Source organism: Budorcas taxicolor, chromosome 5, assembly GCF_023091745.1.
Source record: "Budorcas taxicolor isolate Tak-1 chromosome 5, Takin1.1, whole genome shotgun sequence".
Taxonomy (NCBI): Eukaryota; Metazoa; Chordata; class Mammalia; order Artiodactyla; family Bovidae; genus Budorcas; species Budorcas taxicolor.
In genome coordinates this window covers 17759664-17783338 of record NC_068914.1, presented here as the reverse complement: position 1 = coordinate 17783338, position 23675 = coordinate 17759664, and the positions used below count along the sequence as shown (strand labels likewise).

The following is a 23675-nucleotide window of genomic DNA, read 5'->3' as shown; positions in this document are numbered from 1 at the left end:
TCACGTGGCCTCTTGGAGTGTTACTAGCTGCTGACCCTGTGGAATCCTCCAAAGGACCATCCCTTTCAGGAAGGGGGGCACTCTTGTCCTAGCAGGACCCTGCTCACCCACTGTGGTTGTCCAGACCGTATCTTTAGCGATTTAGGGAGGTCATCCACAGTCACTCCTGCAGGCAGAGCAGTTGGGCCTCGGTGAGCCAGAGCCCAAAGTGGGGGACAAGTCACCCCACAACTCACCAGTCTCTACATCCCAGACAGGGATCATCACGGTGAACCGGCCCCTGGACCGCGAGCAGATCCCAGAATACAGGCTGACCATCTCCGTGAAGGACAACCCAGAGAACCCACGCATAGCCAGGAGGGTGAGACTGCAGGGGGTGGGTTGGGGGGGGGGCATGGCTCTGCTGGATTTATCCAGGTGGCATGGCCCGGGCTTAGATGCACTGCAGTTACAGTAAGCAAGTGCTCAGTTCAAATCCCATTTCCGCCTATCAGTGGGTGTGTGGTTTTAGCAAGTCAGTTTTCCTTAGCCTCTACTTTCTCTTCTGCTAAATGGACACACACCAAAATCATGGCCTTGAAGGAGCCAGTATCTGTAAAGTCCTTGGCACAGTGCCTGGCACATGGCAAACACTCAGTAAACACCAGCTATCATCTTTTCTCCTCAAACCACTGATACTTGGGCACACAGGACTGAGGGTAGGGGGAGGGTGCATGCAGGGCAGGGGGGGTACATGTACTCATAGCATGTACTCTGGGATTCCAAAAGGGTTACATTTTCCAGGTGGCCTTTCCTTCAAAGGGCTTCCCTGGTGGCTCAGATGGTAAAGAATCTGCCTGCAATGTGGGAGACATGGGTTCAATTCCTGAGCTGAGAAACCTGGGTTTGATTCCCTGAGCCTGAAGAAGGGAATAGCTACCTACTCCAGTATTCTGGCCTGGAAAACTCCATGGAGAGAGGACCCTGGCAGGCTACAGTCCATGGGGTCGTAAAGAGTCGGACATGACTAAGCAACTTTCACTTCACTTTCCCTTAAAAGCCAAAGAGTTGTCTCTCTTTACTAAGAGGAGATGGGTATTGCAAAGCAAACGGTGCATTCAGGGGTAGGGTCAGCCCTCTTCCCTGTCCATGAGGTCTGGGTCCTGGACCTGAGTCCTAGGGTCTGGCTCATCTCAGCTCTGCTTCTGACTAGCTGATGGCTCAGCCCTTTCTGGGCCTTCGTTTTCGTGTCTGTACAGGCTGAGGAGCCTTAAGGCTGGAGGTCCTTGCTGACTGCCAGCATTCTCATCCCGTGTGCCTTCCCTTTCTTTCTTCCTTCCTTCTCTCACACCTACCTTTTCCTCATGCTGTCACGCCCTCCTCCTCCCCCACAGACACCTGCCCTCTTAGGAGGGCCTGGGGCATGCCGGAAAGGAACAGCATGGAGTGAAGGGAAGGAAGCTTGGAGGCTGCTGGGCCCCATCCTGCTGCTAACTTGCCATGCAGCTTTGAGTAGTCACTGCCCTCTCTGGTTCCCCCATGTCTACAGTGAAGAAGCTTCTAGGGTACTGGGAGGTTCCAAGAGATAAGGATTGTACCTGTGGTTTTTGAAAGGTGTGAAGTGCAGTACCAGATTGAACTCTGACCAGGGTATGAAGCCAGCTAGGAGGATCTGGAAACTAAGGTTCATCTTCCTGGCTGAAGTTCTTCCTTATCATGAGATGGAACGTGACTCAATACCATTTACATCCATTCTCCTGTGAACTTCACACATCTCTGTGAAAAGGAGTTAAGATCCCCATTCGTCAGATTGGAAAACTGAGTCCCAGAGAAGGGAAAAGATTTGCCCAAGGCCACCCTGTGAGCTGCTAGCATAGCTGGGGCTTGAACCCAGGTCTCTGGACCCATGGTGTGGGCTCTTTAATCATCTACCTCTCTTCCTTGACCTTCCTCCCACCCCACTTCCCAGTCTTCCTCCCCTGGAGCACTTTGCCAGAACCAGAACATGGCCTACAGCCTGTCCTCCCGTTGTGCCTCCCACAGGATTTTGACTTGCTGCTTATCTTTCTTGCGGATGAGAATGACAACCACCCCCTCTTTACTGAGAGCACCTACCTGGCGGAGGTGATGGAGAACTCTCCTGCTGGTAGGTGCTGGGCCCGCCTGGGAACCCCTGCTGCTACCAGGCACCCCCTGAGCTCAGATGCCGAGGACTTCCTGTGCCTGCTCGGGGCCCAGCTGAGGCCTGGCTGAACACAGAGCTGGCAAGTGCAGAAGGGTGTGGTGGGAGAAGGGAGTGTAGCTCTGAAGTGCTGGAGGACCAGGGCTGCCAGGCTCCTAGAGGCCACCAAGAAGGCCACAGGTCTGGTTGGAGGCAGTCATTGGTCCCCAAGACTGAGAAGAGCCCCACTTGCCCTCCTCAAGGGGCATTTAGCCATAAAGCTACCCAGGAGGGGAGTAAGCCCACTCTTCGTGCTCCCCCAACTCCAGGAGCATAGGGCCTCCTGGAGGCTTCTGAGAGCTCAGGGAGCATCTGAAATCAGAAGGGGGGCCAGGCCCCTCACAGATCGGTGTGGCTCTCCCCCCACACACGTGCACTGTGTCTCCTCTTCACTGCCTCCCCGAGGACATCCTCTCACTCCCTCTCCAGCCTCCCCAGCCCCCAGAGCTTGGAGCCTTAAGTTGGGAAGAGGTGAGCTGGGATACTCCCTGTCTCTGGCTGGCTGTCTCCCCTGTAGGGATATGAATCTTAAACCTACCTGTGTATATGCTCACACATGTGCCAGTGCACGCCCATGTGAGGCATATGTGCAGCTTACACGTGTGCAGAGATACACAGGGGTGCCTGCACGATGCACTCCATGTGCAGATATAACCGCCTGCCGAGGCAGAATGCACAGCCAGGGGCCTCCCAGGCCTGCGAGCGTTAGAGAATGAGTGCTCCTGGCTGTGTAAATAGAGTCCGGTGCACACATGTGGGTTCCTAGACTTGAATGGTCAGGCAGCTGTTGGGAGCATTGTGTACACACATGCGTGGGGTGCATACCTAGACAGGGCCCCCACACGGGGAGGGAACGTCAGGGAGCCCCCAGACCCTCCCGCGGTGGCCAGCCTCAAAGGCTGCTGGGAAGGCCGGCGTGCTCCGGGCGGGCCGGAGGGGCTTGCTCACCGCTGTTGTGTTTTCTCCCCAGCAGGGCTTTGAGGCCGCTCCCCAAGCATCTGCGTCAGTCTGCCAAGGCTGCCGCAGCCCGGCCCAGGGCCCCCCAACCTGTCCGCCTCACCTCCCCTCCTCTCATCCATTGTCAGCCATGGCTCACCGGGGCGGGGCGGGGGGAGGGGTGGGCGGGGGCTCAAGTTGGCCCTGCAGTGACCCCTCTCCCCCGGCCTAGGGACCTCCCTGACGGTGCTCAACGGGCCCATCCTGGCCCTGGATGCAGACCTGGATGTCTACGCTGTGGTGACCTACCAGCTGCTGGGCACCCAGAGCAGAGTCTTTGATATTGACAACAGCACCGGTGAGGCCTCTGCATGCGCCCCCAGCTCTCCCAGCCCAGCTCCAAGTCTTCCTTCTACCAGTCTCCACCACTAGAGCTAGGGTCTCCTTTCGCAGTGCTGGGTCCAGGCTCTCCAGAGGGACCCCGTTCCTCACAGCCCCCATCTTACAGCTGGATTAGGCCACCCAGGGGCCAGCGAGGAAGAACCAGAAAGAGGCTTGGGGTCAACAGAAGTGACCTGCAGACACATAAACTCAGCCTCAGTAAAGAGCCCCCAAAACCCACTCCCTCTTCTCTCCTCCCCCACCTGGAGGATGGGGCCCCTAGTCTTCCAGAGGAAGCAAACCATCCTCAAGCCAGACTCAAAACTCCTGTGTTGCGTCAGTCTGGGCCTGCAGTGTGGTGGCAAGGGGCAAGGAGGGATGTGCTGGCGCCTTACTCAGCAGAGCTGCTCAGCCCTCCAGCCTGAGGCTCATCTCAGGCAGAGCTCTGGAGAATTGCCAAGGACACCTGGGGAGGGGGCCTCCCTAAACATTGGTCGTTGAACCTTGGCGGAAGAAAGTCATTGTGGAGAACTCTTTAATCTCTGTTGCCATCACACCTTACCTTTTTCTGTCCCCCCACCGGGTTGGTTCTTGCCCGGTTTCCCCACCACATCCTTTATTCTTTGTATCTCCCTGGCCGGTGGTGCTGGGTACCAGGTGTGGTGACAGTGAGGTCAGGTATCATCATTGACCGGGAGGCCTTCTCACCCCCCGTCCTGGAGCTGCTGCTGCTGGCTGAGGACATCGGGCTGCTCAATGGCACCGCCGACCTGCTCATCACCATCCTGGACGACAATGACAACTGGCCCACCTTTAGCCCTGCTGCTGTCACCGTCCACCTGCTGGAGAACTGCCCACCAGGTAGGCAGGGGTCAGGCCCCAGTCCCCAGCCCCCAAACGGGAGCTGGTCGTGTGTGGGGATTGGAGCCTCACGGTTTGGAGGCAGAAGTCACCTCCAGTGGGGAGAAGGATGGGCAGCAGGGTGGGCAGAGAGGGTGTCAGGAGTCCCAAGTCCCCCTCCCTTTTTTTCTCAGACCTACAGTGTCTTGTGTACAAAACAAGATTATTAAGATATGTTCCCTCCATGTTCCTGTATGGAAAGACTGATTGTTTCAAAGTCAAAACAGGATTAACATGATTTCCATCAAAATCAAATATGATTTGGGAGACAAGTTTGATTCTAAAGAACATTTTGAAAAATAAGTGTAATAAAGCTAGATTTGTCTTACCAGGTTTTACAACATATTACCAGTATTTAAAACCACATGATAAGAACACAGGACTCTGAGACAAAGTAGCCCAGCAACAGTGATGGGTAGATTAAGAAATGTAACACTATGTCATATAGGAAACGATGAAACCGATAGTGAAAACTGTTTAGTGTGCAAAACATTTGTTCATATTTAGTGTAGACTCTCATCCCATATCATACACCAGAAAGAAACCCAAAGACACCCTAAAGAAAATACAAAAGAGTATAAAACATGAAAAAATAAGAGAAGACACTTCAGGTGAATATTTATCTGCTTTAAAGATAAGGTTCTAAGCATTTAAGAAACAGAAGAACATAAAAAAGGGAAAAATATTAAGTTCTGGTACATATGAACCATTTCAACTTCTTTACATCATATAACCAGTATCAAAAGGTGAACTAAAAACTGAGAACAAAAGATATTTATCACAAGTTATTATAATTATATAATTTGTATAAATTGACCAAAAATGGGCAAAGGACAAAAACTGACACTTTGCAGAAGAGAAGATACAACTAATCATTGAATTATTAAAAAATTGTTCAGTCTCAAATCATCAAAATAAATAGGACAAAATCAAAATAAATAAGCAAAATAAAATAGGACACCATTTTCCTAGAAAATTGCAGATGAAAAAATGCATAAAAGATAGATGTTTATTTGCAAAATAGACTCAGACTTTGAAAACAAATTTATGGTTACCAAAAGAAGCTGGGGGTGGAGGGATAAATGAGGAGCTTTGGATTAACAGATACACACGAATATGTATAAAACAGATAACAAGGACCTACTGTATAGCACTGGGAACTATATTTAATATTCCTGCAATAACCTATAATATAAAAGAATATATATTACATAAATATAACTGAATCACTTTGCTGTACATCTGAAACTAGTACAACATTTAAATCAACTATACTTCAATTAAAAATAAATATATAACAAAATAACAAAGATATGTGCTAGCAAGGCTATTGTGGGAAGAGGCCCTTGTGACCCCCAAGGAAAGTATCTCAGTATAATGTTTTTATATAAAAGGTAACTGTTCAGCTGCTCCCCATTCCCACCCCCACAGGATTCTCAGTCATTCAGATCACAGCCACAGATGAGGACAGTGGCCTCAATGGGGAGCTGATCTACCGAATAGAAGCTGGGGCTCAGGACCGCTTCATCCTCCACCCAGTCACCGGCATCATCCGCGTTGGCAATGCCACCATCGACAGGGAGGAGCAGGAATCGTATAGGCTAACAGTAGTGGCCACCGACCGGGGCACCGTCCCTCTCTCGGGCACAGCCATCATCACCGTCCTTATCGATGACATCAATGACTCCCGCCCCGAGTTCCTCAACCCCATCCAGACGGTGAGCGTGCTGGAGTCAGCTGAGCCAGGCACTATCATTGCCAATGTCACCGCCATTGACCGTGACCTCAGTCCTAAGCTGGAGTACCACATCATCGGCATCGTGGCCAAGGATGACACTGACCGCCTGGTGCCTGACCAGGAGGACGCCTTTGCCGTGAATATCAACACAGGTACAAAGGCCTGCTCCCTCCGGCCCTCCTCCGGACTCCCTGCCCAGTCTCCTGGCTCTCTGCTTTCTCCCTTACCCTCCTCCTTGCTGCTCCCCTCCTCTGCTCCTCCCTACCCGTCAGCTGCTCCTTCCTCCTCTCTTCTCCCTCCTACTGACACCACGGCCTTCCCTCTCTTTGCTGTCTCTCCCCTGGCTCTTTCCCTTTCTCCCTTCTCTTCTTCTTTCTCCCTTGACCAGCTCCCTAATTATCTTACTCTACCAGTATTGTATGAGGGTGCCCATCTCACCACACTCGTGATAGCATTAAATATTATAGGAAAATTGCATTTTTGAATATGCATTTCTTTAATAACTGAGTAGCTGAACACTTTCTTCATATGTATCCAGGCCTTTTAACTTCTTTCTAAGTTTCACACACACACACATACATATATATATAGGTACACACACATATGTATTTCTGTGTTATATGTGTGTGTATGTATACCCTAAATGATTTTTTTTACACTATCACAAAACAAAGGGGAACTGTGGCTTGTCTGTTACAATTTTTGCAGCTTATAACTTTGACTTTAATTTCATTATTTTTCTAAAAGTTCAGCATTTTTGCCTCTGAGGGGAGTTAAGGAGGAGACATAGGACCAACTTACAGGTATACTCCTTGAATGGCCCAGAGAAGTGACAGAAAAACTAACATGGCTGTGACAAAATGCTAAAAATCATTGTTATTCAGAGAAATGCATAGTAAAACAGCAGTGAGATATTGGTTTTCCATATGTGATCAGCAGACATTAGGATGCTGGACAGTATTGAGTATTGGTGACAATGTGGGAACATCATGCACTACTGTAGGAATTTTGACTAATTTCATATCTAGACAGCAGTCCAGCAATACCCAATGACCCAGCAATTCTGCTCCTAGATATATGTCCCGAGGAAGCTCTCAGGTTGATAATGAGACTATTTGAGGATGTTTACTGCAGTGTTATTGGTGACAGGAGCTTGGAGGCAACCAAGGCATCCATCCCTGGAATATTGGAGAGTAAACTGTGGTGGGTGCACATCATGGGATACCAGGCAGCTTAGAAGCAATAGATTAGGCTCACACAGAGAAACATGAGGTGGAGGGCGGGGAACCGTAAAATCAAGTACTTACTGAAAATGATAAGAAACAGAATGGGTTATATACATATATATATATACTCACATCCCATTGCATAAATATAAAATACATATACAAAAACAATACATGATTTGCAGGAACACTTTCAATAAATACACTTTAATACACTGCCCAAGGGGAGGAGAGACGGGGAGAGGAATGTGAGAACAGAAGGGAAAAGATAACATACATGAAACAAGAGTGATGCCAGTGACCAGCATGTGCAAACAACTAAAGAGTATGATTAACTCAGTATGCCTCTGAGGCCCAAAGGAAAAAAGAAGACAGGAAAACCATGAGCCACTAGGAGGAATTAGATGACTTAGTCCTGAGTCAGGTTAGCCAAATTCCCACTGCAGTGGTTTCTCAGGACCATGGAGAGCTGCCCCGTGCCCCCGCCCAGCTGTATGCATACTGTTGCCTCTACCATTTTTTCCTGTTCTCTCTCCAGCTGACTCTCTTCTCTCTGTTTTCCTTTCCAGCGTCTTCTCTGCCCCTCTTTCTCATGCTTTCCTCCTCCCTTGCTCACCTCTCTCCTTGCTAGAGCCTCAGCCCGCTCGGTGCTCCTCTCCTACGAGGCTCCCCCTTGCTCCCTAGCTCCCTGCCCCTCTGCCTCTTCCCATCCACCCCATCCCTCCCAAATCTCCTGCCCTGGTCAGCGCCGAGCCCTTCAGTCCCCCATGCCCTACTCTGCTCTATCCTCTCTGCACCCTGAACTAACTGGTGTTAACCCTCTTCTCTCTTCCTCATGGCTGGCAGGCCCACAGGTTTGAGCTCTGTTTCTCTGTCACTTCCCACCTCATCTCTTCTCTGCTTCACCCCATCGCCTTCCTCCATACCCACCGCACCCCCACCACCCTTCCCATCCCGTGGGACCTGGGCCAAGGCCGTGGCCCAGCCTTTGCAGACTGAATGCAGCCACCCTCTCCCCATCCTCGCTCCCCAGCCTCGGGGACGGGGAGCGAGAGTAGGAAGAGGAGGAGGAGGAGGAGGCAGCGGCCCAGGGTAAGTGACTGCCCCACCGTGGGGGACCCGCGGAGGACAGGAGTTCAGCAGGGGGAGTCTGCCAAGGGGGAAGGGAGTCCCAGACACCCCAGTGCCTGAGAGGGAGCTGGGAGAGAGAGGAGGTTTCACCCTAGGATGAGGCCAATGGGAGGAAGAGCCACCAGGCCCTCACACTGGCAGGAAGAAGAGAGGTCCCAACAGAGCCAGGCCTGAGACTGGCAAAACTCAGTCTGTCCAGTTCAAGCCCAAACTTCTGGAGGGCTCCTCTGTGAATCAGGAGCAGGCTGGGGCTTGGGGGCAGAGGGTAGGAGGGAAGGAAACAGCTCTTTGTTGTACAGCTCCTTTCTCAGGCGGCCATGCCCTGCCCCCTGACCCCGTTATCATGACAAGGGGGTGGGCCTTACTGTCCAACTGTGCCACTGCTGTCCCTTCCAGGGACCCCCATCAGGGATTTTCAATGCATTGACCTTCCTTTATGCTTGATCTCCCGAGAACACAAGTGTTTTTTAAGTTATAAAATACATATAAAAGTTACCATCGTAACCATTTTTAACTGTAACTTCAGTGGTTCAGTTTATTCATGTCGTTGTGGAATACAGGGTGCTTTTTTTTTGTTGTTTTTTTGGCCATGCAGTGTGGCTTGTGGGCTCTTAGTTCCCAAACCAGGGATCAAACCCAGGCCCTCGGCAGTGAACGCATGGAGTCCTAACCACTGGACCACCAGGAAATTCCAACAAGCATTTTTTTAAACAAGCAATTACATAGCACTTTCTATATGCCAAGCCCTGTTCTAAGCCCTTTACAAATATATTAAATTCATTTAATTGTTATAATCTTCCAAATAGCCCTCTGCGGTAGGTACAGTAATTGTCCTCATTTCACAAATGAGGACACAGGTGTGCAGAGAGGTTAGATAATTGCCAGGCTGGCGAGCGCTGAGTGAGGGGCAGAGTGACGTGCCCCAGCTTGCAGGTGGTTATGGTCTCATCCAGCCAGAGGAGACCAGCAAGTTCCAGATCCACTGGGGCCCACTGCCCATGGTGGGGGTTGGGAGGGTTGGCCAGGAGCACCCCTGGAATGCCTAGATTTTAAGGGGTTCCCCTGGGGCTGAACCTGACTTGGTCTGGTCTACAGGGTCTGTAATGGTGAAATCCCCTCTGAACCGGGAGCTGGTTGCCACCTATGAGGTCACTCTCTCTGTGATTGACAATGCCAGCGACCTACCAGAGCGCTCCGTCAGTGTGCCAAATGGTAAGGCCTCTCCCACATGGTCCCATAGAGAGGCAGGCCTGGTCCTGGGAGGGGGCAGGGGACCGGCTACAGGGGCTGCCAGTAGTCAGGCTGCATGAGGAGGGGTGGCGGCCGGGGAAAGTGGCAGCTACCACGAGGCTAGGGGTGGCCCTGTGTCCCCACTGTTAGGCAGAGCTCAGCAGTGGCGGATCCAGAAGCCCAGAGCTGTGTGTGATCTTGAACTCTAACCTTCAGAGTGGGAAGGAGGCATGGTAGACACTGGAAGGGGACTGAGAAAAGGATGGGTTGATGGAGACTTAGGTCAAAATCCCATTGTCAGAACTGGTAACCAGGGTATAGCTGGGATGTGAGACAGGAACTTCAGATCTGCTAAGAGGCCACATGGTCAGGCCAGAGGCAGCAAAGAGAAAGGCAAGGTGACTTGAAGCCACAGACACCACAGCGGAGAAGAGAAGGGCATGCAGGCTGCCTTCTGTGGCTGGGCACAGGCTGTCCTGCCTGCGGCATGAGCCAGGAGGGGCTGCCAGAGGCACTGAACCTTGCCAAGCAGGGAGCGTGGAGGGGGATTTATGGATGGCGTGGCCTCTGCCATGAGGCGGAGACAGCTGGAGTGGAGGAGATACTGGCTGGGGCTTGGCAGATACTGGCTGCTTATCTTTATAGCCCAGAAGCCCTAGTTTTCAGGAAGGGTGGACCTAGTCATCTGCTACTTGTCCCAGGCTCAGAGAGCAAAGGGCCCAGGCTGGTTATGCAAAGGGAACAACTCAGAGGGAAACAAAAGGTTGAATCATGGAAAAGGGTCTTACAGATCATCCAAGTTCTGTCTCCTGGGATAAGTTAGGAAACAGCAACAGTGATGGCCAGGGCTTCCACCAAGGTTACCAGTCAGTTGGCAGAACCCAAGCCCCTCTCCCTATGGAACAGTGAGCGGCCTGACCAGAGTCCGGGGGCACAGGCCACCGCCCGAGGCTAGGGCCGAGCTTCAGGGAGCCCCGGGAGGTCTGTACGATGCTGCCATGCTCTCTGGGCTCGGCCGAGACTGAGGAAGGCCTGGCCCAGCCACGCCGCGGCCCTCTCATGCCACTCTCACCTGCTGCCTCCACTCAGCCAAGCTGACGGTCAACATCCTGGACGTCAATGACAACACACCCCAGTTCAAGCCCTTCGGGATCACCTACTACACAGAGCGGATCCTGGAGGGGGCCACCCCAGGGACCACACTCATCGCTGTGGCAGCTGTGGATCCCGACAAGGGTCTCAATGGGCTGATCACCTATACCCTGCTGAACCTGATGCCCCCGGGCTATGTCCAGCTGGAAGACTCCTCAGCAGGTAGGTGGGAAGGTCTGCCAGAGGAAGGCTGGGGAATACCTGTCTGTGCCTGCTTAGCCTCCCAGAGGGGCCAGGATCACTTCTCACCCTCCAGTTGAGGTCCCACCATGACCCCTCAGTGGGCGGGGCCAGATCCGATATGGCTAACATTCTAGTCGCTCCTACATGCCTGACCTAGAAGCATGGATGGGGTGCCTCGCTCTCACTTAGAATGGAAGCCCCCTTCAGCATCTGCTGGAAACCTGGAATAGTCCCTCACCCTCTCTACCACTCAAGCTCCACAATTAGTATCACTCAGGGGACAAGCAGGCCAAGAGAGAAGTGTCCTCGACTTGTTTTTGTACATCCCCCACACACGGTTTTTTTTAAACTATTCCCTCGTTTTCTTTTTCTGGCTGCACTGGGTCCTGGTTGGTGTGCATGGACTTTCTCTAGTCGCAGTGCTAAGGCTTCTCGTTGCAGTGGCTTTCTTTAGAGCACAGGCTCGAAGTATGCCTCAGGAGTTGCGGTGCAAGGCTCAGTTGCTCCACAGCACGTGGAATCTTAGCAGACCCATATCCCCTGTCTTTGGCAGGGATTGAATCCATATCCCCTGCATAGGCAGGCGAAGGGAAGGGAAGGGAAGGGAAGTCGCTTTCTGCCTTGTGAAAAGCTCTCTCGCCCTTCCAGTGAGGAGAAGAGCTAGACACCAGTTATTCTCGGCCCTCTGGCCAGCCGCTGGGCAGTGACGCCTAGCCACCCTTCTCCCTCAGTGGACCGTGCTCATCCTCAGAGGCCCAGATCCTTCTCTTCCCACTTCAGAGAGCTTCCACAAGTGAGGGGTGGCCAGGATGGCAGTGAGAGTCTCTGTGTCTTAGGGAAGGTCATTGCCAACCAGACAGTGGACTATGAGGAAGTGCACTGGCTCAACTTCACCGTGAGGGCCTCAGACAATGGGTCCCCACCCCGGGCAGCTGAGATCCCTGTCTATCTGGAGATTGTGGACATCAATGACAACAACCCCATCTTTGACCAGCTGTCCTACCAGGTGGGTAGCCAGACACTGGGTCTGGGACCCATGCCCATTCCTTGGGACCTTTGGGCACCTTCCACTCCCACCCTGCTGGCCTTCAAGTCCTGTGGGGATGACCATCCATGAGTAGCTTGATGCTCTGGGTTATCTGCATCAGTGAGTTTCTTGGGCAAGGGCAGAAACTCTAGATTAACCACAGCCCATGCTCTCTCTCTGCCCACTGGGCTCCAGGAAGCTGTCTTTGAGGATGTTCCTGTGGGCACAGTCATCCTGATGGTCACTGCTACTGATGCTGACTCAGGCAACTTCGCCCTCATTGAGTACAGCCTTGTGGATGGTGAGGGCAAGTTTGCCGTCAACCCCACCACAGTAAGTGGGCAATGGAGGGCCTGGGTTTGGGGAATGGGAAGTGGGAAGGGCCCAGGGTCATAGGCTGAGAAGCCACCAAAAGTATTGCAGTCAGCCCTCTGTTTCTGGGTCCTGCCACCTGGACATCTGTAGCCTTAGAGGTCTTCCCGTCAAGTTTGCAAGCACTGTTCTCAGAGTCCCAGACATCCTTAGACTGCGGCCTTTCTGTCCCAGCAGACCTGGAAGGAAGTGGGCAGTCTTTTGGAAGTTGCCCCTTGTGGGACAGAATCTGAGATTTGTCTCCACCAGACTAGAAGACTTGATTCAAGTCCATGAGACTGCTTTTTGAAACTGCCCAAGAGAGGCATAGGAAGCTCTGTAGACAGTGGGCACAGTAGCTGAGCACCTACTGTATACACGGCCCTATTCTCAGTGCTGGGAGAGGGAAGAAGTGCCCACCACACAGCCCTCATGTTCCCATGAGTCTTGTGGGAATGCAGAAGCTCAAGATTTTGAGTGTCGGCAAACTGATTCAAATGTGCCGTTTCAGTACACAGGAGGGAGGAAGAGAGTCCTGTGGCCTGGGGCTGGCTGGCCAGGCAGAGCCTTCCCCACTTGTGAGGCTGAAGCTGGACTTTCCCTCCCGCTGCCTGCCCACATCCCCCTGCGTTCTGCCCTTTCAGCCGGGTTTCTCTCCCTCCTCTCGGTGTGAACAATAAGACATACTCCCAGCCTGGCACTATGACTGTGAATACTTGGGGGGCATTACTAGGTACCTGGCCAGGTAGTGAGCTCCAGCCTGGGCTGTTTACCCCACCTCCAGGTATACTCTGGAGTAGTGAAGGCAAGGAGAGCCGCTAGAACAAGAGCTCCGTGGGGCCGGGGCTGTTGTCACCTCAGTGCTGTATCTCCAGAGCCCAGAACAGTGTCGGCACTTACAGATGCTCAATAAATACCTGCCGAACTGACGAAGGACCTGACTCCGCCCTCCCCCTCCTAGGGTGACATCTACGTGCTGTCCCCTCTGGACCGGGAGAAGAAGGACCACTATATCCTGACTGCCTTGGCCAAAGACAACCCTGGGGACGTGGCCAGCAACCGTCGAGAAAATTCGGTGCAGGTGAGGGACCTTGGCGTGGACACTAAGGATGTGGTTGTGGAGGCAGCAGGCAAAGCCTTTACGGGATGGGTGCTGCAGGGCAGAAGCGGGGCCGCCTTGGCCCCTGAGAGCTGTGGTGGCAGGAGGGAGACGCAGGAGCTTCGCCGGGATTCACAGTGGCTGTGGCTTAGGGAGATGGGGGCTCTGCAGGAGAGACTGCTTGTGTCAGAGCCCTACTAAGGCAGCTAAACATACATGCAAGTAAGAGTTAGTTGCTTAGTCATTTCCAGCTCTGTGATCCCATGGACTGTAGCCTGCCAGGCTCCTCTATCCATGGGATTCTCCAGGCAACAATACTGGAGTGGGTTGCCATTTCCTCCTCCAGGGGATCTTCCTGACCCAGGGATCAAACCCAGGTATCCTGCATTGCAGGCAGATTCTTTACCATCTGAGCCATCAGGGAAGCCCAAACATACCTGGGTGTAAACCAAGTAAAGCCTGGGGCTCGACATGGCCCAGTGTCTCCATGGTGTCCCATCGAAAGAAACACAATCCAGCAACCAAACATAATTATAAAGCATTTATATTTATTTAATGTCTCAGAGAACATGAATGAGGGATCGAATTCATAACCCCATTCCCAGTCCAGGTCTAGCGTCCACACAGTTGCTCTAGGGAGGCCAGCATCCCACCTTCGCTCTGTCCCCATTTCGATCCAGTCCTTCTCCTCAAGACTCTGCTTTCTTTTCTTTCTCTCTGTTCTCTCTGGCCTTTCCAGTCCTGTCTTTCTGTATTCAGTTCTTCCACTTCTCAACAGTAACCTAACCATCCAAAGAAAAGTCTCCTGAAGGGTCGGGAGGTAAGAAGCTGGGTTGGCAAAGGAAAATTCTCCTTAGCAGGTAGGGGGCAGGGCTGGGAGCACTCACACATCCTGTCATTCTTGCCTGTCACATAGGCAGGTGCTGCGGTGGGGAGAACACGTATCTGTAGTCAGGAGTCTAGCTAGCAGCACACTGCGTATAACCTCTCTGAGCCTCTGCTGTCAGCAATGCAGGGAAGGAGTGGCAGGGACGGCCGTGGGGAGGCCTCCCTCCCAGAGGGGCGCCGGGACAAGGAGACGGGAGGTAGAAAAGTGCTCTGTGCACTGAAAGAGGTTCTTGGTGTCAAGGCTATGAAGAGCTCTGATACAGGTGCAGTCAGACAGGGCCACAGCAGCCAGAGGGGAAAAAAAGGCCTCCTGGTGTAGCTAGAGGACCTGCCCTGGGCTGTGGGGTCAGCGGACAGAGCCAAGTCCCAGGCCAGACACAAACACCAGTCAAGAGGGGCCCTCAGGAGTGTAGGCATCACAGTCCTGCATTAAGGTCCAGAGATCAGAGGCAGATGTATGGGGCCACTGTGGGAAGGGACGAAGGACAGAGTAGAAGATCGGCGGGCAGGAGTCCCTGCTGCAGGACCCAGACTCCAGACCACCTGCTAACCACAGTGCTAGCTGCTGAGTATTTATTCAGGCCAGGCACTGTGCGTGCACCATCACAGACGAGCCTCACAAGCCCTGAGAGGTGAGATCTTCTTGTCCCCAGTGTACACGTAAGAAAACCAAGGCTCAAGGGATTAAGGACATATTTTGAGGTCAGACTAAACAGTGGGCACTATCCACCCCAGCTTACTCTTGTGTGACCGGGTCACCTGAAGCAGGCCCCACTATGCTCCTGACTTTTGACCACAACCCCCCTCCAGGTGGTGATCCAGGTGCTAGACGTCAATGACTGCCGGCCACAGTTCTCCAAGCTCCAGTTCAGCACGAGCGTGTACGAGAATGAGCCAGCAGGCACCTCCGTCATCACCATGATGGCCACCGACCAGGATGAGGGCTCCAATGCGGAGCTGGCCTACTCACTTGAGGGCCCCGGCGTGGGTACGTAGCCTGCTCCCCGCTCCCAGGGTGCTTTAGGGGCTGCGGCCCCAGGCCAGGCAGAAGGTAGGGGGTGGAGGAGGGATGGGAAGGGTATCTCAGCCGGACCCATGCCCTGCTCTCCTACCCCACCTGCCAGAGGCCTTCCACGTGGACATGGACTCGGGCCTGGTGACCACAAAGCGGCCACTGCAGTCCTACGAGAGGTTCAGCCTGACCGTAGTGGCCACAGACGGCGGGCAGCCCCCGCTCTGGGGCACCACCGTGCTCCTGGTGGAGGTCATCGACGTCAATGACAACCGCCCCACCTTTGTGCGCCCACCCAATGGCACTGTCCTCCACATCAGAGAGGTACTGCTGTCCCCAGGGCCTCCTGCCACCTGCAGCCCCTTCCCGGATCCAGCCTGCTTCTATATTCTGCAGCCATCCTGCAGCCTGAGGCTGAAGGGGCCCCCACTGCAAATGCAGGGAAACTGAGGCCAGAGTAGGGAGCCAGCTGGCTCAGTGCCACACAGGGCAGTGCTGAACAGTGGTTAGTAAGAAGGGCTGTGCCAGCCAAAGCTCTTGGATCCACATCTGACTCTCTCACTTACCAGCCAGATGACCTTGAGCAAGTGACTTCTCTGAGTCTTTTTTTTTTTCGTCTGCAGAGTGGGACTAATAATAGTAGGTGTCCCATCTCTCGCTCCTAAATGTCTGCCAAGGACAGTCTCCCCACAAGTCACTTCCCCCATGCTTGTCTCAAAATAAACACGCAGCCCCTTCTGTCTGTCTGTTGTTCCTGCTGATACCAGTGTTGGAGACAGCCTGGGACCTGAGGATGATCATCAAAATAAGAAACAAGGGGAAGTGGCTGAGCGTCTGTTTCCAATTCTTCTTTCATGCCTTGTTCTCAAATGTCTTATAAAGATAGGGAAGGACTCCTGCCCTTCCCCTCCTTCCTCTCAGCACCAAAGCCCAAAATGCTCCTTGAAAGAATACTTGGGGTGTCCCCCACTTGTTGTTTTCTCCCCAGATGAAAATGAGCCAGTGGGCTCAGCATCTCTCCACATCTCAGAATGTTAGTGTTAAGTCCTCGCTGTCACTCTGTTTCACTTGGGGTCCCACACGATGAATTTCTCCCAGGGCTGAGCTCTAGGAAACACTACACTTTTACCTTGTGATTTGTTGTTTTAACCTGTGTCTACTGCAGTGATACAGCAGCCCTCTTTTCTTTATTCACTAGAGAGCTCAGAGTGGTCAGCCCACCTTGATTGATGTACATGTTAGTGTACACGCCTTCCCTCCCATCCCTGTTTCCATCTTCCTGCCAATCATTTTTTTCTCTACTCTGATTTTTTTAACCCATTCACTCTACTATAGTTTATACATTCTTGTCCACTACCTCACATCTTCTTTACAGAATGAGGCAGCGTATAAATTAATAATAGTCTAGTTCTTTGTAACTTCCCTGGTGGCTCAGATGGTAAAGAATCCGCCTGCAATACAGGAGACCCAGGTTCAATCCCTGGGTGCGGAAGATCCCCTAGAGAAGGAAATGGCAACCCACTCCAGTATTCTTGCCTAGAAAATCCCATGGACAGCAGAGCCTGGTGGGCTACAGTTCATGGACTCACAAAGAGACACAACTGAGCAACTGAGCATAGTTCTTTTCCACACCAAAGGGCCCCTTTTACAAAGTTGTTTTTTTTTTTCTTCCAAGGGGTCCATATCTGAAAGATTCATGTTTCTCGAACAACCAGCATTTGTTAAGTAATTACCTCTGTCATCCCACTTTCAATCTAGAGGTAACTGCCAGTTGGAGTTTCTGATTGTCATGATCAAGGAGATAAACAGTGAAATCATGCTGAGCTGATGCTTTTTTAACTGAAAGCCAAAAACTTGTTCTTTTTCTTGTGCCCTTGGCAACCTTTTCATGGGCCAATGTTGATGTCTATTAGGTTTTTTGATAGCTCAGACTTACGGGACTTGGGAGCCTGAGGGTCGGAGAAGAGAAGTGGCATGTCCAGGTCACAGAGTGAATTAGTAACAGCCTTGGACCCAAATGTCCAATCTCTAGCCCCCAAATCACCCTCCCTGCATGTCCTCCCCATTTTCAGGGACCCCATTGGGTGGATGTGTTCTCTGGGGATACCTAGAGCTCCTGTGATTGGGGAAGTAGGCCCAGAAACAGAGGGTGGCTCTGAGGGTCTTCTAAACCTCAGCATGCAGTGGGATGGAGGGATGGGCTAGCCCTGGAAGGGCGGTCACCCCAAGAGTCTGGAACATGGTGGCTCCAAGGCTGGACTGTCTGTGGGCAGTGGCCTTGGCTGGGTTGGGGGTGAAGGAACATTCTAGCAGGTGCTCAGACTCCGAGAGAGTCCAGCCAAACAGACAGGCATTTCCTCGGAATGCTGAAAGGTGGCAAGTACATTCTGCTCTGGGAGCTGGGATTCTCTCAGGATGCCTCCTTCTGTACCCCCTGCAGGAGATCCCACTACGTTCCAACGTGTACGAGGTCTACGCCACGGACAAGGACGAGGGCCTCAACGGGGCCGTGCGCTACAGCTTCCTGAAGACGACAGGCAACCGGGACTGGGAATACTTCACCATCGACCCAATCAGTGGCCTCATCCAGACCGCGCAGCGCCTGGACCGGGAGAAGCAGGCGGTGTACAGCGTAAGGGGGCGGGGCCTGGCAGCGGGGCGGGGCCCAGTACCGGGGGCGGGGCCGGCCGAGAAAGAGACTTTCTTATGGGCGCAGGACCACTACGTCCCCACCTAGAATGTCTGCGAGGGTAGTGACCTGTCTTCCGGGGACGCCTGCCTGGGGCCCTTCGTCCGCTCTGACGGAACTTCTCCTCCCCCAGCTCATCCTGGTGGCCAGTGACTTGGGCCAGCCGGTGCCCTATGAGACCATGCAGCCGCTGCAGGTGGCTCTGGAGGACATCGACGACAATGAACCCCTCTTCGTGAGGCCGCCAGTGAGCCTACCCCTCCCCTGCGCTGGTCACACTGCACACTGCTGTAGACACACGTGGTTACATGTGGAAACTGCCCGGCATTTCACAGAACAGACACTGTCTGAGCAGCTACTATGCCAAGGCAGTACCCAGCAGTCAAAATGCACACAGAAATGCCTGACTCCTGGAGCTGGCGTCCCCATGTCTGCATACACGCTCATAAAAGGAGCCTGAAAATCAGTTCTGCTCTAGTGAGCTGAGGCTGAGCCTCTCCGTGTGGACTCAGACTCTCTAACTTGGCGGTTTTCTCATCTTGTGTGCACACAGGGTGTGATGTTTCCTGGAGATTGCATGTATGTATGTGTGTGAGAGTGTGTATGTGTGCACATGCAAGCCCCCTTGTTCAAACATCCATCAGCTCCTAGGAGACCTTGGAGAATGTGCCCAGCCAGCCCTGCCCTCCTGGAGGAAGTTGTGGGTGACACTCCCTCAGGGCAGAGCAGGGGTCTCTCCAGCCCAACGCTTGCTCCCTTAAGGTTACAGCAGTTTCTCTAGGCCTGGGCAGGAAATTCCCTCAGCACCCAGGAAGGCACTGCCCAGTGCCTTCTGGCAGGAGCAGAGGCTCAGGCCTTCCCTTGGCCTCCCATGACCTCCCTCTCCCCCTGCAGAAAGGCAGCCCCCAGTACCAGTTGCTGACGGTGCCCGAGCACTCACCACGTGGCACTCTTGTGGGCAACGTGACAGGCGCTGTGGATGCAGACGAGGGCTCCAACGCCATCGTGTACTACTTCATCGCAGGTGGGGCCTGGCAGGGTGGTGCCTCCCGACCGACGCTGGGGCTGGAGATGACCTACATGTGCCCCCTCCCGGCCCCTCATGCTGTGCCACGGTCCCCTTCAGCCGGCAACGAAGAGAAGAACTTCCAGCTGCAGCCCGACGGGCGTCTGCTGGTGCTGAAGGACCTGGACAGGGAGCGCGAAGCCGTCTTCTCCTTCATCGTCAAGGCCTCAAGCAATCACAGCTGGACACCTCCCCGCAGGCCCTCCCAAGCCTTTGACCTGGTCACTGACCTCACCCTGCAGGAAGTGCGTGTCGTGCTGGAGGACATCAACGATCAGCCACCACGCTTCACCAAGGCTGAGTACACCGCAGGTGCAGGGGCCAGAGCCTGGGCCCAGGGTGTGGGGTGGCCTCTCCCCTGCTGCTCACACTTGTCTGCCTATTCCTGCAGGAGTGGCCACTGACGCCAAAGTGGGCTCGGAGCTGATCCAGGTGCTGGCCCTGGACGCAGACATTGGCAACAACAGCCTTGTCTTCTACAGCATCCTGGCCATCCACTACTTCCAGGCCCTGGCCAATGACTCTGAGGACGTGGGCCAGGTCTTCACGATGGGTAGGGGCTCCAGCCACTTCATGGCCTGTAGGTCTGGACGAAATAGGGTCTATGGGGGTACCACAGGGTATAGGTGGCCAGTCAGCCACATCAGTCCTTCTATTCACCCATCCAACTATCCACCTGTCCATCTCTATATCTACCCACCCACTTTCTTTTCTTCCCACCTCCTCATCCATCCACCCATGCATCCATTCATTCATCTTCATTCATTCGTCTGCCCATCCATCTCCCCATTCTCCTTTCCATATATCCTCCTATCTTTCCATTTGTGCACCTCACTCTCCCCTGCATCAGGCATTGTACTAGGTAGGAACTGGGGAGCCAGAATTCAAAAGGCACACTTCAGCCTAAAAGTGTGCATGGTTGCTTGTGCATCTGCCTGTGTGGAGAGCTGAGCATCTCTGGGTTAGGTTCCAGAAGGTGTCCCAGTGAGTGTCCCAATCAAACCTCCAGCTCCAGCCCCTTCCCTGCACTTTGCTGCCCACAGCAATCAATTCAGGTTCTTTGACCTGGCTTTCTAGGCTCATCAGCTCCTCCTCCTAATCCCACTTTCTGGTTCCACAGCCCTTTTTACCCTTAAGGGCACGGCTCCCACTCAGGCTGAACTACTCACCATTCCTTCAGCCTGCTTCACACCATCCTGCCTGGGCCTTGGATCCCTTTGTGTTCACTTCCTGGAACACCATCCTGACCTTCATCTCTGCCTTCAGGATGCTCCCCTCACCACCCTCTAAGGTCTAGTTCACATGCCGCCACCTCCAGCCACACCACCAGACAACATCGCTTTGTCCTCCGAGTTCCCACTGCTCTTAAACTAATAAGCAGCTTGCTACAGGTCACAAAGCTACAAAGTGGCAGACACTGAACCCAGATCTAAGTCTCTGAATCCAGTCTTGTAAGAGAACACTGTGCAGTACCACCGCCGGTCATCTCTCTGCCGTGGTTGTGAAATTCCAAGGCGCATGTGTTATGTGTGAGAAACAGACACGGGGGTGCTCAGAAGTGCTCTGCAGCCTCCCAGCGTGGGATGGCAGGGTCCAGCTTGCCATCCTTGGGCCAGTGCAGCCCAAGTTGTGTTTTTAGTATGCCACGTGTTTAAATAAAACAGAATTCTCTAGAGAAAGTGCACCAGCCATGGGCTCTCCCTGCAGGGAGTGTGGATGGCATCCTGCGCACCTTCGACCTCTTCATGGCCTACAGCCCCGGTTACTTTGTGGTGGACATCGTGGCCCGGGACTTGGCGGGCCACAATGACACAGCTGTCATCGGCATCTACATCCTGAGGGATGACCAGCGGGTCAAGATTGTCATTAACGAGATCCCCGACCGTGTGCGTGGCTTTGAGGAGGAGTTCATCCGCCTGCTCTCCAACATCACCGGTGCTATCGTCAACACTGATGACGTGCAGGTACCCTGAGGAACCTGCTCTGGGTCTAGGGGCAGTGGAGCAAGAAGAGGGGCCAGGACAGGGACAGAGCAGTGCAGAGAGATTGGGGTGTATGAAAGGGATCAGTCATTTCTTAGCTGCCTGAGCATGGTCCTTCCAGCTCTCTGGGCCTGTTTTCCCCTCTATAAACTGGGGCTAATAGTGTCTGGCCCAGTGCAGTTCAGTGGTCAGCCTCGAGCTTGACCCTTGGTGAACATTCAGTAGTGCTGGGGTTTGGGCAGGGCAGGGCAGGGCAGGAGGGGCTGCTGGAAGAGGCCTGCCCCTCCCATGCCTTGCTCCTGCCACGCCTCCCATGATGCTCTTCTCACCCAGTTCCACGTGGACAAGAAGGGCCGGGTGAACTTTGCACAGACGGAGCTGCTCATCCACGTGGTGAACCGCGACACCAACCGCATCCTGGACGTGGACCGGTGGGTGTGCGTCTGTGCTCAGCTGTCTGTCTGCCCCCTGCCCTGGAATTGGGTCTGTCAGCCTGCCCCAACCCTGGAGCTGGGGAGCAGGGTAACACCATCATGCCTGCTGTATGGGAGGCTCTCACCCAGGGGTGGGCAGGGCAGGTAGAGAGAAGGTGTGTGAACAGAGATCCACCCCCTGAGCCTTACTCTTCCCATGTGTGAAATGGGACTATTACAGCAATTGTGAGGATCAAACAGGATCTTATGTGAAGGGATGGTGAAGCTGTAAAATACAAGGTTGTCCAAGCTGGGTGGGCCTGAATCTCACAAGGCTTGGTGGGGGGTGAATTTGGGGGCAGACTGGCCTGAGTGGGGCGAGCTCTCGAGGAATGGCTGATGCCTCTGCCCCCTCGCCCAGGGTGATCCAGATGATTGATGACAACAAGGAGCAACTAAGGAATCTGTTCCGGAACTACAACGTCCTGGATGTGCAGCCCGCCATCTCTGTCCGCCTGCCCGATGACATGTCCGCCCTGCAGGTATCCCAGGTGACACCCACCCCCACAGTCCCCGTGCTGCCCTGGGTGCTCTCACCCACTCAGGCCCGGCCCTGCTCTCCTAGATGGCGATCATTGTCCTGGCCATTCTCCTCTTCCTGGCTGCCATGCTCTTCATCCTCATGAACTGGTACTACAGGACCGTGTGAGTGACCCCTACTGCCCTGCCCTGAGACAGGCTGACCACGGACAGTCACGGAGGCAGGCAGGGCCATTAGGCCCTAAGGTGCCAGTCCAGCCCCAGCTTCCTTCACCAGCCCCTCTGCTTCTTTCTAGACACAAGAGGAAGCTCAAAGCCATCGTGGCTGGCTCTGCAGGTAAGAGAGGGCTGTGATGGGTGGGGAGATGGGAGGGGCCCCTGAGGGCCTAGAGTGACCGCCAGGGCCTCACAAGGCTGGCTCAGGCCCAGCTCCCCAGCCCCAGCAGGGTGTACCCCTCTACCCCACACCCCAACCCTTCTCCTACAGGGAATCGTGGCTTCATTGACATCATGGACATGCCCAACACCAACAAGTATTCCTTCGATGGGTGAGTGGGGTCCCTGAACCCTGCTGGGTGCACTTTAGGGAAACTCCATCCCCACCCTGGACCAAGCTGGGGTAAAGTCTCTACTGCCTCTCAGGCCCTGAGGGCGTCATGGACTGGCTGAAACCTGGAGTGTGGGTGCCCCCTGCTGGCCCAAACACCCCTCTCTCCACCCTGACTTGGGCTCCCCAACCTGACTGGGCCACAAGTTCCAGGGAGGCATGGGTACCGGGTGCAAGAGGAGGCCTCCACACCAAAGCCGATCCAGATGGGGATGTTGTCCTGGTTCTTGTGGGATCTTTGAGGGGAGGATGCACCCACAGGTGCCACAGGCAAGGGGCATTTCTTACCACCCTCAACCCCCAGTCCTGTGACAAGATGTTGCCGAGGAGACGGTGGGGGCCCATTTCCCTCAAAGGCGTCAAAAGTGTCCGTCCACTCCAGCCTTCCTCTCTCAGCCTTCCCCCAACCCCACTCCATCTGCAGGGCCAACCCTGTGTGGCTGGATCCTTTCTGCCGGAACCTGGAGCTGGCTGCCCAGGCTGAGCACGAGGATGACCTGCCGGAGAACCTGAGTGAGGTCGCTGACCTGTGGAACAGCCCCACCCGCACCCATGTGAGCCTGGGCCAGAGCGGGCGGGGACAGCCATGTGGGACATGTGAGTGTGTACGCGTGTACATGTGTGTGTGCACGTGTGTATGCATGTGTAGGTGTGTGTGTGCATGTGTGTACACATGTGTACACGTGTGCGTGCTGTCTACTCCTGCTCCAGCTAACGCCTCCTCTCCCCAGGGAACTTTCGGGCGTGAACCAGCAGCGGTCAAGCCTGACGATGAGCGGTACCTGCGGGCTGCCATCCAGGAGTATGATAACATTGCCAAGCTGGGCCAGATCATTCGGGAGGGGCCCATCAAGGTGAGTCGTCCTAGCAGCCTCCTGCACCCAGACCCCTGGCTGGGCTTGGACTCCAGAGGATGCAGGGACG

The 23675-nt window shown here is 53.9% G+C and overlaps 1 protein-coding gene across 1 annotated transcript in view; it reads left to right on the top strand.

The window, feature by feature from the left end:
- CDH23 (cadherin related 23) overlaps positions 1-23675 on the top strand; it is a 388293-nt gene that overhangs the window by 363071 nt on the left and 1547 nt on the right. The window contains exons 43-67 of the mRNA XM_052640480.1: positions 254-361; positions 2023-2125; positions 3369-3494; positions 4175-4378; positions 5849-6307; positions 9608-9724; positions 10832-11056; positions 11914-12083; positions 12300-12437; positions 13417-13536; positions 15253-15430; positions 15567-15778; positions 17895-18086; positions 18277-18390; positions 19038-19167; positions 19270-19521; positions 19601-19762; positions 20917-21173; positions 21525-21622; positions 22026-22146; positions 22230-22309; positions 22441-22481; positions 22632-22692; positions 23176-23305; positions 23483-23605. Coding sequence (XP_052496440.1) covers positions 254-361; positions 2023-2125; positions 3369-3494; positions 4175-4378; positions 5849-6307; positions 9608-9724; positions 10832-11056; positions 11914-12083; positions 12300-12437; positions 13417-13536; positions 15253-15430; positions 15567-15778; positions 17895-18086; positions 18277-18390; positions 19038-19167; positions 19270-19521; positions 19601-19762; positions 20917-21173; positions 21525-21622; positions 22026-22146; positions 22230-22309; positions 22441-22481; positions 22632-22692; positions 23176-23305; positions 23483-23605 — 3921 coding nt within the window. The remainder of the gene's footprint in view (positions 1-253; positions 362-2022; positions 2126-3368; positions 3495-4174; positions 4379-5848; positions 6308-9607; positions 9725-10831; positions 11057-11913; positions 12084-12299; positions 12438-13416; positions 13537-15252; positions 15431-15566; positions 15779-17894; positions 18087-18276; positions 18391-19037; positions 19168-19269; positions 19522-19600; positions 19763-20916; positions 21174-21524; positions 21623-22025; positions 22147-22229; positions 22310-22440; positions 22482-22631; positions 22693-23175; positions 23306-23482; positions 23606-23675) is intronic.